This window comes from Poeciliopsis prolifica, unplaced genomic scaffold (genome assembly GCF_027474105.1).
Source record: "Poeciliopsis prolifica strain line A6 unplaced genomic scaffold, Auburn_PproV2 SCAFFOLD048, whole genome shotgun sequence".
NCBI lineage: Eukaryota > Metazoa > Chordata > Actinopteri > Cyprinodontiformes > Poeciliidae > Poeciliopsis > Poeciliopsis prolifica.
The window spans coordinates 2543551-2559244 of record NW_026562423.1 but is presented as its reverse complement, the minus strand read 5'-3'; the positions used below and the strand labels follow the sequence as shown (position 1 = coordinate 2559244).

The following is a 15694-nucleotide window of genomic DNA, read 5'->3' as shown; positions in this document are numbered from 1 at the left end:
TACATACATCTCTCTGAAAAAAACAAAATCAAAAGACCATTTAAAATGATCAATTTCTCCGATTTTGCTCTTTATAGGAATTTGTTTGAGTAGCTCGAACATTGTTCTTTTATTCTATGAAGGTAGATTAAAAATATAGATGTAGATGGAGATAGTTTTATTCAATCTGAAACACACAGACCCACACAACAATAATTATTAGTCAGTACTCCAACTGCATTCAGTGAGATTCAAAATAAAGTCAATTTAAAAAATGTAATCGTTTACTAAATATTGCTAAGTTGACACTTTTAATGCAACTTGTAATGATCATTTGCATTAAAAGTGCCATTATTTACCAAAAGACACTTTAATGACAACAGTCCTCATCATTTATGACACGTTTATGACAGTTTCATGTCAGTCTTATGAACACCCCTTCAAATAAAGTGATACCAAGATGTTTCTATGAAACTAGAAGAACCTCATGTATCTTGATTGCGTGCATTTCTTTTAAAGAGTCAATAGACGAGTTAAGTTCATGTAAAAAGAAAGTTAATTAACAGCATCAGTAGGGAAAACTGTGTGCGTAGGTCTAACCGTCTCTTAGCTGACGATGCTGTATCAGACGGCTCTGCTGGTGTGGTTGGGTGCTGGTGTTTAGCTCGCTCCAGGTGCTCCATGTAGCTGTGGATCATCTACAAAAAGCAAACAAGAGTTAGCTACGTTTAGACAATCCGGAAGAAACAAAGTGTCTTTAAAAATATACTGATAGGGATTTGTCAGTAAATGATCTCCTGCTACATAAAACGTTGAATCGCTCGGGCACATCTTTGGCAAAAAATAAAGAAGCGAATAATAAATGAGACGTGTGTGCTGGAAGTGTGCAGGGGACAGCTTTTATCTTTTTGTAACATTATTCAGATCAGCAGCAGCCGGCAGCCGAAACCTGAGAGCTTTGGAGACTCGGTTATAAATAATGGAGAGCTGACAGAGCGATCAAAGGCTCAGCGGCACTATCAGTCCTGTTCAGACCCTTCATGTTTATTTCATCCTCACCCAGCACAACGATTTCATTACGACTGAAATATGTTTTACTTCCATACTGAGGCTATCATTTTAGAAGGATTACCTTTCAAAAGTCTTCATTCTCCTTGAAAAGACAGTGTATTTTAACAAGGATTTTATGTGCGTGAATCAAAACTAAGTTGTGTGTAACAGACACAATAAGCTTTGATTTAGACCAGGGTTTTCAACCCACAGGGGGCGCCAGAGTTCTACATGTACGGTGCAACATGAGAGGAAGAAAAAAGAACAAAAAGTAACTACAGACAATATCAACAAGCTTATGCCAGAGACAAAATGGATGTTTTTTATTACCTAGAGCTGCAGTGAGTGAGGAGACAAAGTCTGAGCCAACAAAGTAACTAAATAAAATAAAAAAGAAGGATATTTGATTATTTAAAGCTTGGATTTTCGTAGTCTGGATCTGGAAATGCTCAATCTAATACAACTTTAAGAAATCTTGTTAACAAGCACAGTGTTTGAAATCTATTAAGGAAGAAACAGAAGTGTATTACTACAACAAAAAGTTTACTGAAACTAGAGCAGGAGTAGCGGTTTGGGGCTGATGAGTCGCCGCCGTTTTCCGTGTCCTTGATCTAGACGACTCCATTGTACCTCTGGCTGTGTTTTTAAAGTCACTGAGCTGACAGAAAATGAACTTTTGCTTTTTTCTCTCTCTTAATATTCTTCTCCAGCATTCCTTCCTAATCTACACGACCACATTTCCAGAGTCTCTGATCCACCTAAAATTGACTGATTTACCCTTCTTGTAATTCTTCATCTACTTATTAAGAACTTCTTTTGTCTGTTTGCTTAATGTGATTATTTGTTATAAAGCATTGTGAGTTATCCTGAACTGTATTAAAATTGATCTGATCTGATTGCTCCAACTCTTCCCATCATCACCCTTTCGCTCAATTATTCGATTAGAGTCAGGACTTGGGCTCTGTCACTTTAAATCATTATTACTTTAAGTCAAAAGAAACAAGTTGGTAAAATGCAAAAATTTCTTACAAACGAAAGTTGACATTTTTTCCACGTTTGCTTACCTCAGTGTGTCTTTGATGAAGAGCGTTGTACTCCCTCTTCAGTTCTGCTTCTCTCTCTTCAAATCTGCTTACTAAGAGAACAGGGGGGATATAAACATAGTGATTATAGTAAATATAAACCAGATTTAATGATGTGAAACATTTTTTTTTAATAGTTTTCACATGCAGGATTCAGTGCAGTAATTGTGTGATTCACTGTAATAGCAACGCGTTCCCAGCAGAGGGCAACAGTGGACCACAAACGTTCTTGAACTTTATTAGAACATGAGCAGCACGTTTTCTGAATGGACTAAGAGTTGTTTACATACATCATGTCCTTCTGTCAACCTTCACAAGATTCAGATTTGATTACATTTACATTTTACATCCGAGTTTGTACCCCAGACTCCTCAGCTTCTTCGTTTTCTTGTGAAAACCCCTCAACTGAGGACACTGGTGTCACATTTTCAATTTTGTTTTGTAAAATCCAGTAGAAAGTTTACAGATTCCTCTGCTGATCTTGCTTATTTTAAGGGGAATAGTTATTATTATTCACATACAGTTTTACTAAAACACTGTCCCAGGGGATCATCAGAGCTTGCTGAATGGCTTATTCGCAGCATCTTGAGCAGAGCGCAGTTTAGGTTGAACAAAGCAGACGTTTGGTTCTGAAAGCATCAGCTGGAGTTACAGAAACTGAAATTCTGCACGGTTTTGAGGAAGTGGGTGGAAAATAGAACTGAGAAAAAAAACAAACTGATCCTAAATATAAAGGTGTGTAGAAGAAAGTGACCCCAGAAAAGCCCCCACATGCAAAGCAGGTGCGACAGCCAACACATTACAGCGAACTCGAAAGTGGCATTTAATTTAGCTGATTTTTGTTTGCGGAAAAAAGCTATAAAAAGTTAAAGTTCCACCAGGGGTACTATTATATATTTTCCAGACACATAGTTCCATTTCATAGCACAATCAAAAGTTGTTATAGAAATGCTGCATACCAAAAACATGTCATGAAAGAAATGTGACGCCTTGAAATTGGGCCTCTGTCACTTTAAGAAGCTTCTGCTCTTTCTGACACTCCGCCTTCAGAACGTTATCGCAACAATGTTTCTCCTTTAACTCTTAAAAAGCATTTTTACCAGCGTGGCACTGAGAAGTTGCTCGTACGTGCGGTTCCACCAGTTGTTTGCTAATTGCTAGTCCACTCCTTGTTCAGATTTAATTAGTCAAAAATATTTTAGATTTTGACCTAGAAATGACTGAATGACAGATTCATTGAAAAAAGATAAACGAGCAAAAACTCACCAACTACTTCAAATTAAGACTTTCAGCAATAGTTCACACTGACAAAAACCCTCCTTTCCTTCCAACCTTGGTATTTTTTCCATGATTAAAGCAAAGACTCATCATCTCCAGCTGAATGATTAATAGTCGGTGTTACAAATGACAGCATACTGTGGAAGCAGTGGCTCAAGCCTTTTCAAGGAGTATCCCGAGGTAGACAAGGAGGTGTTGGGCGATGAATCAGAGGCACGACAGTCTGACTTAATCTGTTTGTGTCAATCTGTATTTAGGCTGGGCACTGTTCAGCAACACAGACGGAGCAGCTTAGAGTAGTCAAAATGAATCCATGTAAGGCCTGTTTATCTGCTCAGAACATACAAACCTTAACTAGAGATTTAAATAGATTTAAATAGATATTGTTGGGGGGGGGGAAAAGGAAGTATCACATCAGAAGAAATGAAAAGCTAAATTTCCCCTTTAGCAAAACACTGCCAGCCAAATGTGGTCAAGCAAATGTCATCAACGGTGCGGTTATGCATCATGAGGGCTGGGGTTTTGTTTTTTTATGTAGTTATGATGTTTTTGTTGAAAACACCATAACTACATTATCCTTTATCTTCAACTTATACGATTTTCTGCTTCAGAAATAGTCACTGATAAACACTACTTGTAAAAGAATCAGTCACATGACAGCAGCCACTGTTTAAAGAGTCAAGATGTCATTAGGAAGAAAATGTAAAAGGTCTCAGAAACCAATTGTTTAAAAGCAGTGATGGGACCTTGATGAATGTTTCAGGTCATCTGGTAAAAGCCAGTCAAAGCTACCAGGGCTGCATCTAAAGCCTGCAGGATGCTAGATTTCAAGGGCTAGCATTGGAAACCCCTGCTGTACTAGAACTAGAGACCAGATAGTTTGTATTTTCTCAGTCAAGCTTACCTCCACTTGATTGCTGTGGACTGGGAACATGCTTCAGTTCCACTGGGCTTACACAAGCTGGGTGAACAAATATTGTGACAGCATGGCCTAAACCAGATAGAGAAGCAGTGGACTTACTCTGATCTGCATAGTTCTTTGTCCTTAGCTCTAGCTGCCGGGCGTGGGACTCCGAAGTTACCAGTCGAGACTGGAGGTCCTTTTTCTCTCCATCTTGGGAGTCTTCTAAGGCAATGTATCTCTGCAGGAGAAAAAAAAACAACACAGCAGAGGTAGACATTTAGCATTTTACACCGACAGGTACTGATGGACCCTCTGACCTTCCTGTGGCAGACTGGGTGATTAGTTGAGGAAGGCATCAAGAGGCACAAGAGAGACTGAGAGTTGGGAGCTTTCAGTATCTCTTTGACGGTCTGGTGGAGGTAAGCTTTGAGGGATATTGAAAATACCTTCATATTTTGAAGATACATTGGAGTATGTCACGTTTGTGTGTAGCGGGGCTGTTGTGATACTCGGGGTGTTTTCACACCTGTAGTCCTGTAGGCTCTGTTCGATTGGGGGGGCAAACCTGGTGCGGTTCCAAACTGTGTTGTCAAACAACTCAAACTCTGGCGCTGACCCAAGAACTACCAAAGGAAACAACACAGAAACCTCTGAAGAAGACACTGAGCACAACTTCCTTCTTCACAAAATACGGACTTAATTGAGTAATGTTGCTTTCTTGTACAGCCATAAAAGCATTTGGAAGAGGTCACAACCTTTAGAAAAAGACGCTCCTTGGATCCAGCTATGTGGTTAATTGGGAAAAAAGTGTCTTTTTTTTTTACACGGATCTCGTCCAAACTAAATATTTTCGAGGTGGAAAAAGAGCTGTGTTCCGTCCAAATACGTTCTGCAGTAATCCTGTTAAGCTACCGTGTTTCAATCTTAAAATTAAATTCGAATTTCAGAATTGCGAAAACATGTTTAATGCGTTACGACACATAAAACACAGTTTCCGTTTTACTCCGACTGGTTCAGGTCAACTTCTTTTTGATGACAGCATTGCAGAGTGATTGGCTTCAGGTTCGCAAATCAACAATGTCGAGAACGTTTTGGACGTTTCTGTTCGCAGGAGAACTTACTGACAGAACGTAGGTTTTCTTCATTGTTGTTTCTGTGGCTATTTAGTCGTCGGGTTTTTGACAGAAGAGCTGAGTGAAAAGGAGATGAAATGACATTTTTAACTGGTGTTGTACGGGTTAAATCTGACTCTTGTTTGGCGAGTTTGTGTCGATGGATCATCTGATAAGCTGAGTCAGGTGTCTGCAGCTTCGCCTGTAAACGGAGTCTTGTGATGCGGGTGGTCTCTGTGGACAAGAAGCCCTGCAGTCTGTGCGCTGAGTCAGCAGTTATCACCTGGGCATCGGATAACAAAGCAGATCCTTCTTTATGTGCCCAACAAACGCGCACGCACGAACACACAGACGTTTCACATGGACGTGCTCAGTGAATTGTCTTATTTAAGGAATGGTCTAGAAAACATGACTCATCCCAAGGGCGCACAAACTATTTTCTGTGGAGGGACTTAGAGTTTGAAGTCTTGAAAAGTTCAGCTTCTGGCCTAGAAGGGTGTTTGAAGGGACAGTTACAGCGTAAACTTCAGACATGAGGCGTTACGCAAAAGTATTCACACTCGCCAAATCAAAATGTGTCACTTTGTAATAGCTGGCGTCAACGTAGTTCCATTGACACTCAAATTCATCCAGACAGCATGGAGAGCTTCTTAACTGGATTTAGCTGTGGACTTTGGTTAGACCATTCTGGTAAATATATATAGATTTCATTCAGGGGCATCGGTGTGAAAGGGGCTGGACATAAATGCATGCCACACTTATCAGTGAAACATTTTCTTTCACTTCACAATTAGGTGTTGCTTTGTCACATAAAATATCAACAAGATACATTGAAAATAGTTCTGTATTTTTAACATTACACGCCCAGTTAAATCTACTAAGAGTGTTATAATAACATTTTGAAAATGACTAAACATAAGAAGAGTTTTTGATGGTTGAAATTGTGAGTAGGGTTTGGCAATAAATTGATTTTATCAATTAATTGTGGAAAAATCAAGATTTCACTTTTTTCCCCCCAAGGTTCAGAGTGATGTTAGCCTACACAAGAACTACCATCTCTTTCTGACAAAAGTGTTTTACAGATATTTGCTCTGACTTTGACAAACCACAGAAGGAATGAAGGAAAAAATATATTTTCTGTCATTTGTATTTTTTAAGGAAAAAAGTAGGGGCGGTATTTAAAACTGGAAATTGAATATTGGATTAAAAAAAAGAAAAAAATATATTTTCTTCACCCATATTATGCAGCCTTAGCTTGAACAAACCCCAATAACTTCACAAGAAAATATAAATACAATAGTGATACCATAAGCATTAAATATGGTTTATTACTGCCACACTCCCAGCATCGACACAGTCATCAGGCCAGCTCTGACTCGCTGCTCAAAGACCACGCTGCTCCTCATATGACCCAAGAAAAGGGCTGGTGTGTGTGTATCTGTGTGTGTATGTGACTGCGCTCCAGAGAATAAGTGTTCCACCGTTTTAGCATCCTCTCTTCCCCCCAACACTGCATGTATAATGCTCTCTTTGTCCCCCAGCACCACCACACACTCACAAACACACACGCGCCCACGCCACACACACACACACACACACGCCCTTCCAGGACAAGTGTGTGAACTCCCGCACAGACAGGGCTCCACTGTATCGGCACTCAATTGACAGAGAGTGAAATCAGCTTCTTTCAGGGAGTTTGGCTGCAGATCGCTGCTGGGACTTTCGCGGTAGCTTGGAGTGGGAGGTCTCTGACATCTGAACCAATAAACTGACAACACTGCACGCCTCTTTACTGGTTTCACTGTCGCAGGATGCAGAAATGAGACATGGGGAAAAAAAAAAAAAAAAGAGGTGAACACCACCTGGTCTAAGGGGAAGATGCTAGAAAGTGGTCCAGCATTCTGAGGGAAAACAGGGTTTCTCCTTCGTGGAATTGATGATGGCGCACTGTCACAGAAAAATAAAAGCCACACAAGGTTTCCCCAAGAAAACGTGCGAAGCCCGGTGGGTAGGAACTAGAGCTGTCATTTGTCCAGCGGCCCGTCGTGTTTTTGAGTTAAAAAATTTTGAAAGTTGACAGGAAATTTGAAAATATCCCTCCATAATTATGTGTTATTGAAAGATTAGAAGGTCAATACCTGAACGCCAACATTTTTAAACAACTTTAATAAATAAGCAATGCTAAGCCTGGTGGGGGCACCAGTAAAGCCTGGTGCCCCGCCAGGCTTATGATACACTGGGGGGAAACTCTGCCACCACATCTTCAGATGAGTTATAGAAGGGACAGAAGCTACTGCTTCAACCAGATCGCAACAGACAAATACATAACTTCATTTTATTTAATTTTTTTCTAAAGCCCCTGAATCTTGTCTGGTGGATGTGAGAGAGTACATATTAACTCGACTTGTATGAAAAATAATCCAACATTAGAGAAATTGGGTGATTTTAGACTTCTCCATCAGCTGTATGCTGCAGAACTTATCCAGCTTTGGTAAGAACCTATTTTACAGAATAAATTATTCTGCAAATTTGTCAGTCGCATCCAATGTCCATTTATCCGAGGTTGTGTTCTAGTTGGAACTAGAACATAACCTTATTACTTCGAAAACAAACATCTGAAACTGTTGTGATAATCCAATAATCCTAATGCAATATTTTCTAACAAATAAAAGATGAGTTTGCTTGTGGTTCTGAAACTAGAGAATTACATTATGCTCAATTGATATTTACTGGCTGCCTAAATTGAAGCAACGAGCCCAGGTTGAACTGGAAGAATTTTTGAGACAGCGCGGACACATGCAATAGTGGGTGCCGATATAACTGACACTATATACAATATCAGGCTCAAAAGAGTGACTCTATAGAATAGAATATTACAAAATAACTCATTAATGTTCGTTCAGTCTACGTTAAACGTTTGCTGTTCGTTAAACTGCTTATACGCAATTGTCAGTGACGTTACATGTCAAATCATGCAGTGTGGTAAATCCGTATGTCCAATCTGTGCTACATGCTAAGATGCTGTTTCAGTTCAGGTCGTCGCAGCAGAGATCTTGGCGAATCCGTTTTGATCAAGTCTAACTGAAATTTCTGCCGAAAGGCCACAGAAACTAACAGCCAGAGTAAAGTTGCGTGCTACACCGAGATAAATATTTTTAATTTGGTTCAATCTGTCCTTCATAAAAAGATACAGCGCATAAAAACCTCAGTTACTGCTACGCTGTGCTCGTCTCAAGCCCCTAATAACATTAATCCGCCTGTCTAAAGTTTAAGCAGACTGCAATGAACGGTTATCAATCAGATGACATTACACAGAAAAGAACGCAGTCTTTTATGAGCCGACTAAAGGCCTCAGGGAAGTTCTGTTTTTCCTTAAGAATTTCCTGCCGAGCCTTTTCCTCTCCTCCACTGAAACAAATCGGTCAGGAGACATCGTCCTCTGGCAGGGAGCAGCAGCAGCGTTTGGCCAATAAACTGTTCGGTCGGTAGGATTAATCGGCTGCAGGGAGCTTTTCTTCAGTAGTGACAAAAAAAAAAAAACTACAACAAAAACGCTGCTCAGAGTTGCCAGGGAATCAGTAAAAGACTTGAAGTCGGTAGCTGAGTTTAAAGCCAGTCTGATTCTGGGATGCTGAATACAAAAAGTGTGAAATGTGTTTCTATGTTTTATTTGTTAAGGTAACGAAAGCCATGCCTCAAACTGCTGGCAACACTATGTGTTGCCCTTGTGTCAAAGTGTTAAGCATTTTTGTGCAGGTTTTAGGTTGTTACCTCTGCAGCCTGTTTGCAGAGATGATCAGAGGCAGCAGAAGTTCAGTGAACGCTCCATTTCTGTCAGCAGAGCTGAAAGTGAAGCTCATGAGGAAGTACAATGAAATGGGAACTTCTTCTCCGATACACTCATCATCGCATCATTGGCTAAAAAAACAACTGAAAAACTACAGAAGGGTTTTATGTGGGCGGTAGCTTGGGATGATTTCACTTTAAAGACATTGATTACACAAACGTATTTGGAAATAAAGTTGGTAAGATGACCAGCGGCCCTGCCCTCTTAATTCCCTTATAATCCGATATTTAATAATGAGTCACTGTCGTGCCAGGTCAACCCTTACTTCAATATGGAGAAGAACAATTAGTGCTGCAGATTTGAGCTTTGCTAACTTTCATATTCTAACATTTTATACTGATGAATTAAAGTAAACGAAGTTCCCCGATTGTCTCCAACTCATCTTCTGCATGCAGATCGTCCAGAAAATGAGATTTTATGTGGTACATTACAGATGAGCTGAGAAACTGTACCAGTCCTGAGGGGCCACCAGCCGGTCAGAAACTCAAAAATCCTATCCTTTTCCAGTCCGCAAACACACCACACGCGAATGCTAACAGTTTGTACAAGACACAATCTGAAAGAAAGACTTGACGTCAGCATCGTCAGTTTCAGTGAGCTCAAGTTATATTGAGCACAAACGGTGTAAGAACAAGATGTACTTTTCACAAATACATGACGGCTTTTCATTTAAGCTGCTACCTTGAATTCAGGAGACAAGAAAAATGAATGTCTTAAATGAGAAGCTGGAGTTTTCATTCTTTTGAGCTTTCAATAATCAAACAGAAAAAACCAATTGATGCCTTTAATCAGAAATGATCCTATTTATGCTCTCCTTTCATCTTAACCTCCAATCAACATAATAACCAACAGAGCTACTTTAATTAAAGGTAATGGATTTCACATCTAAACCTGAGAGGAAAACATTTCCTCGCTGGTGGAAAACTCCCACATGTACAGGTCTGTCTAACAGCTGCACCAACATGTTACAACATGAAATACATTATGAAGAAACTACTGTGTGGCGTATCGCGCTTGGTATTCAACAATCAAGTGTTACTGCAAAACACAACAAAACAACGACTCTTGAATATCCATAAAGCGCTGGCTGTGGAAACTCGTCAAATTGACTTAAAAGAAAGAAAAAGTTAATGGTTTAAGTGGAAACACAGATTTGTTAGAACAAAGCCATTTGATTGAGTTCAAATAGAACAAAGTCCAGATTTGATGACTGTTAAAGGTTTACCACAAGCTATCATCTGAGTTTTAGAGCTTTTTAAATAAAAACAGAACCTTAAAGGAATACTTTCTAATGAAAAGATGTTCGAGTCAATAAATTGTTAGATTATAGACTATGGTCAGTTTCCAGGCTCAAGATGCTTCGCGGTTTGCAACATCTGTGATTTCAAAACTAAACAAAACAGACAAACCAAAATAACTTTCCATCGTAGTTTCTACAGAGTGAATTCTTCATAATGTGGGTTTTTTCCCCCGACTGCAAAAATCGAAGAGTTGTGCTCCACCTGCTCGCTCTGTTCAGTCGGCTGGTTGAAGGAGTCGCATTCTGTTAATACTCTCATTCCAACTGAACAAATAATATCGTCCGTCGACTCCCGATTTTTGTCCAGGAATCCAAAATAATCATATTACAGTTGCAATGATGAAAATATTCCATCTTTTAGCAACTTTATTCTTTCATTAAAAAAAAAACTAACAAGCAATGCTGTCCAATTTTTAAAATGTTTATTTAAATACTGCAATATTCTGGATATGTTTGCTCAAGGTGATAAATTCATATTTGAAATCACCAATTTAGTAATCAATTAATTGTTCAGCTAACAAAAGACATTTTCTGGAAGAACAAGATATTTTGAGCCAAAATTGAACAAAAAACTATATTTACATTGTGAATTTAAGATAAAAATGTTTAAACTTTTGTCTGTGAAAATGTTCTAGAATCCCTGAAGCGGCACCTGGTTAGCATACAGGAAAGGAACACATTTTAGACAATAATTTAAATAAATTATTATTATTTAAAGAGGGAATTTAAATATTTTCATTTTTAATGCGTTTCTAATATTGTATCAAATAAATCTACCTGATTACATTAACAATCTAAAGAATCTGCCCCTTTTTTTTTAATTCAAACAGTCGATTAATAGTCAAAAAAATCAATTACTAAAATAATCGCTAGCTGCAGCTCAAAATAACGCCACTTGATGCTGCAGATGTCTTGCAACCCGATCTCTCTGACAATTATATCACCCTGTATCATCATTACAAAGTCGCTGTGTGGATAACATGGAGGGCCAGCTGAGCATCTGTCAATTAGTAATCTGATGTGGTGGAAACCCTGAAGCCTGCTGAGCCGTGGCCAGCAGGTAGTCAGGCGATCCGAACCAGTTCAGGTGGAAATGAACCGTTTGTGCGCTTCAGATTTTAAAACTCTGAAACTGTTGCTCTGGGGATTTGCGGCGAATCGCTTTTAAGGAGTTCACTGAATGAAAGCTGGGACAATTTTTATAGTGCTGGAACCGTGCAGTAAAGATCAGGACTGAAGTCTCACAGTGTGTCTCCATGCAGCCATAAAGAGTCTCTGTATCCAATATAATCATAACTTTGCTAATTGGGACCAATTTCTTGGCGGTTTCTCCCATTAACTCCAAGATAAAGACACCATCTATGAAAAAGGCAGGAGCACAAACTGAAACTTTCGATTCGTTTACGTCACCAAAGACGTTAGATGGAACGTCCCAACTAGCTGCGTTTCCACTGACAACGTAATTTGAAATTTCGCAAATAAAATTGCTTAATGGAAACACTCAAATTTAAAACGTTTTGGCCGTGTTTCTTTTCTTTTATATTAGCGGAACATAGACAAAGTTTTGCACACATTTGCAATGGAAATGCATCTTATGGTGCATAATAAGGGTCAGAATTCAGATTTTAAGGTGAGGTTTGATTCATTTCAATCAGGAGAAACTAAAAATAAAATAAAAAAATTTAAAATGCATGTTCTTTCTATTTGCGACAACGAACAATACACAAAAATAAATTGATGCTTTCAAAAAGCGACTATTGCAGAAGTTTGGCTTGATTTCGTAAAATGACAAAATCACTGATAAAAACGAATGTCATGGTTGCGTGACAATTAAACCACTTGAAATGAGTCAGAGTTCTTCTGAAACGTTTAAATACACTGTTCAGACATTTGTTTGTAAAAAGACTCATCAAAAATCTTGAATATGGACAGCACAACCGCATCTTGCTGGAAAGCAGCCAGTCGGATTTGGACTCCTCTCTGAATAACCGGCGATGTTTACATTCTGACTGACGTGGTTTAAGGCGAGTAATCCCACTCCGTCGCAGACCAAACTGTGACTCTCATCGCCGTCTAAAAACATCTGTTTGGCTCACGGGACAGCAGCAGAGGTCAATACATTTGAAAAAAAAAATTTTAGATCGCAAGAACTCTAAATGTTAGTCATCCACATGGCTTTAGAGTTCTCAGGCGACGCCCACAGAGGCATGCTGGAGGCTGCCTGAGCAGCAAAACTTGTGACAACACGGCCTGGTGTCTGTCAAACGGCGACAGTCCACAGGATGGAGACACACAGGGGTCTGCTACAGTTTCAGGAAGCTGACCTCAGTTCACTACGTCAGCCATGTTGCTTTTCCCCCGATTACACATGCTAAAGTCTGACTGCAGGTCAACCAGATGAAATAAAATAAATTGGTATTGAATTCTGGCTATCAGATATCTATTTGTGGAACATGTCAATGAAACAGTGCTGTGTCACTCTTAAATCTGTCAGAGCATTCATCCATGTGTAACAGGGGGTGTCAAACCCATTTCTGTTTTGGGTCAAATCAGGACCCTGAATGTTCTTAAAGAGCCAGAATGTATCAATAAAACCTATTCAACTGTTAAAATATTAACAAATAGCTGTCTTTGCAGTTTAAGTTTAAGCAGCTCCTAAAATTACACATCTTTTCACATTTCAGTCCCTCTTTGATTTTGTGATTTTTTTTAGGGATATGTGGGACATTTGTGTGACAAAAGCCTAACTCACAGTTAGGCATAAGTGAGAATAAAAATGTGAGAATCTGTTGATTTTGACATGACTTTCCACAACCACAAGAAACTGCGAGGACCGGTTGATGTAATTTGGCACAAGAAACTTTACGCGGGCCAGATTTGGCCCCCGGACCTCGAGTTTGACACATGTGACGCATAATGTCAAATAATGATGACCTCAGTTGGCATGCAGTTTGCGTCTGAAAACCATCCAATGTGGCTGAATTCAAACATTTGCACAGGTCAATAGTTTTTTTCTTCTCCAGAACAAATTTTCAGTGTCTGATATCTCTAACTTTGTTTCAGGATCACAAAGCAAAAGTGCGACTTTCACTATAGAGTGAAAGGCAGCAGAAACTAAAGCTGCACCAGTTCATACAACAAGACGTCAAATCGCGTGATCAGATCAGATGCAACAGGTCGTGACAATAACACTCTTCCGTGAGGAAGCCGTTACTGAGATGTAGAGAACTATACCTTTAAGTGAGCTAAAGTGTTATGTTATTTTCATAATTAAGAAATTAATTACAGCTACATTTCTCAATCCTGTTCTCCAACACCACAGCTGCTGTAATCTGAGATTACAGCAGCTTTTTCTGTGACTTTTAGACCACGCTCTGGACTTTGCTGTGGCAGCAGCAGAAAATCTATGATTTCATGTTGGTTGGGTTGTTTGGGTTCCTGGCCTTCACTGATGGCTATGAACCACCATAACGCCACAAGACACACACCTACGATCTGATAGGCTGTGAAGCTTTAATATGGCCTTAATAAAACAACCAATGATAAAACAGCTGCACATCATTTTCACAAGAGAATGATGCATTTATTTTATGTTATGTTCAAACAGGCTGCCTAAGAAACTGGTTTGCAACAGTTTGAAGTTGCGTCGTTTTACTCGCGCCTGTCATTGAGAAAACTTCCACCCTGCTGAACTGAAATTGTGTAAACAAGACGATCCAATTAGAGACAAATGTTTCTGATTGCCAAACATACACAGTCAAAACAATCACAATGTGATTTTATGGATGGGGGAGAGAGAGAGAGAGAGATAACGCCAGAGGAAGGCATTCATCTTTCTACGCCAAACTGCATAATCGCAGTCTTTTAATCCGTAATCCCGGTGGTTGAATTGGCGCGGCGGCGTCGCGGGTACAAAACCCACCTCCTCCGCGTGTTTCCTCAGCGCTTTCTCCCGCTCGTACTGCGTGACGAGCTGCTCGTTGTCCTCCTTCAGCAGCTCCAGCTCCACGACGTGCTCCTTGTTGGCGGCGAACACCGAGTCCAGGTTCTCCAGCAGCCCGACGACCAGCGGCATCAGCTCCTTCACCACGTCCTCGTCGTACCTCTCGATGAGCCGCTCGAACTCCCGGTAGATGGAGCTGGCCAGACCGGCGACCCGCTCGGACATCACGTCCGAGTCGCCCGAGTCGTCCTGGTAGAGGACCACGTCGTCCAGCTCCATGTTTGTTAGTTTGTTGTTTCTTTTAACCCTCCAAGCCTCCACTTCTTTCCCAGCTAATGTTATGGAGCTAGCCACAAGCTTGCTGACCGGAGGCAGCTCGCTTTTATACTTTAAGCGCAACGATACAAGTGTTTCCCCCCCATACACCCACTATAACATGGCTACAAAGTTGTTTCCTGCCTGGGGGAGACGTTGTCGGTCACAAACAAAGTCCCTACCCCCGTTTTCGTAGCGGCGGCTGACTTAGGAGCCGTGCTAGCCTTTTAGCTCGCGGTGTTGAAAAGTCTTTACTTGGCTCCTGATTAGTTTCCCTGTCCAACAGATGAGCTCCCTGCTGCGGCGTTCACGTGCTGTCGGGATATGTGGGAATCCACAGAGCCAAACTTTCAGCAAAGCAGAGAAAGTGCACAAAATACTGAACTGCCTTAGCCAACCGTCACGGATACGACTAAAATTATTTTCTATTTTAATACTTTTTATATATATATATAGCCTGGTGATGCTGAAGTGACGTCTGGAAGGCGGGGAGAAAAGTACGTTAAAAAAAATCACAGCCGTGGGATCAAGAAGTTCAAGATATTTTCAAACATTTCTGCTGATTTTTACATTAAATTCAGGTCGCAGTACAATTATGCCATATATTTCAGTCGATGTCCTAGCTTAGTTCTAGCCTATATTGAGACAAGAGTGGGTGTATTTTTAACTGCTTAACTTTCGAGCACTGCTGTTTACGTCGTCCGTTTTGAAATAGGGATTTCCCAGTATCCCTTGAACATACATGCTGGTGACTGAACGCTGTCATGATGTGACGTGCTGAAGTGCACAGGGTGGGTTATTTATTTATTTATTTTTATTCCGGAAAATAATTATAGTGAGCTGCAAGGGTATTCAAACCTCAGGAGCTATATATATATATATAT

General features: G+C 40.1%; 1 protein-coding gene across 3 annotated transcripts in view; it reads right to left on the bottom strand.

Moving 5' to 3' along the window:
• The window catches only part of spag9b (sperm associated antigen 9b), a 41925-nt gene extending 26728 nt beyond the window's left edge, over positions 1–15197 (bottom strand). For all 3 annotated transcript variants that reach the window (XM_055057454.1, XM_055057456.1, XM_055057455.1), the window contains exons 1-4: positions 14475–15197; positions 4411–4531; positions 2094–2164; positions 580–677 (exon numbers count right to left, since the gene is read on the bottom strand). In XM_055057454.1, coding sequence (XP_054913429.1) covers positions 580–677; positions 2094–2164; positions 4411–4531; positions 14475–14774 — 590 coding nt within the window. In that variant the 5' untranslated portion in view covers positions 14775–15197. The remainder of the gene's footprint in view (positions 1–579; positions 678–2093; positions 2165–4410; positions 4532–14474) is intronic.
• Positions 15198–15694: the final 497 nt, after the last annotated feature.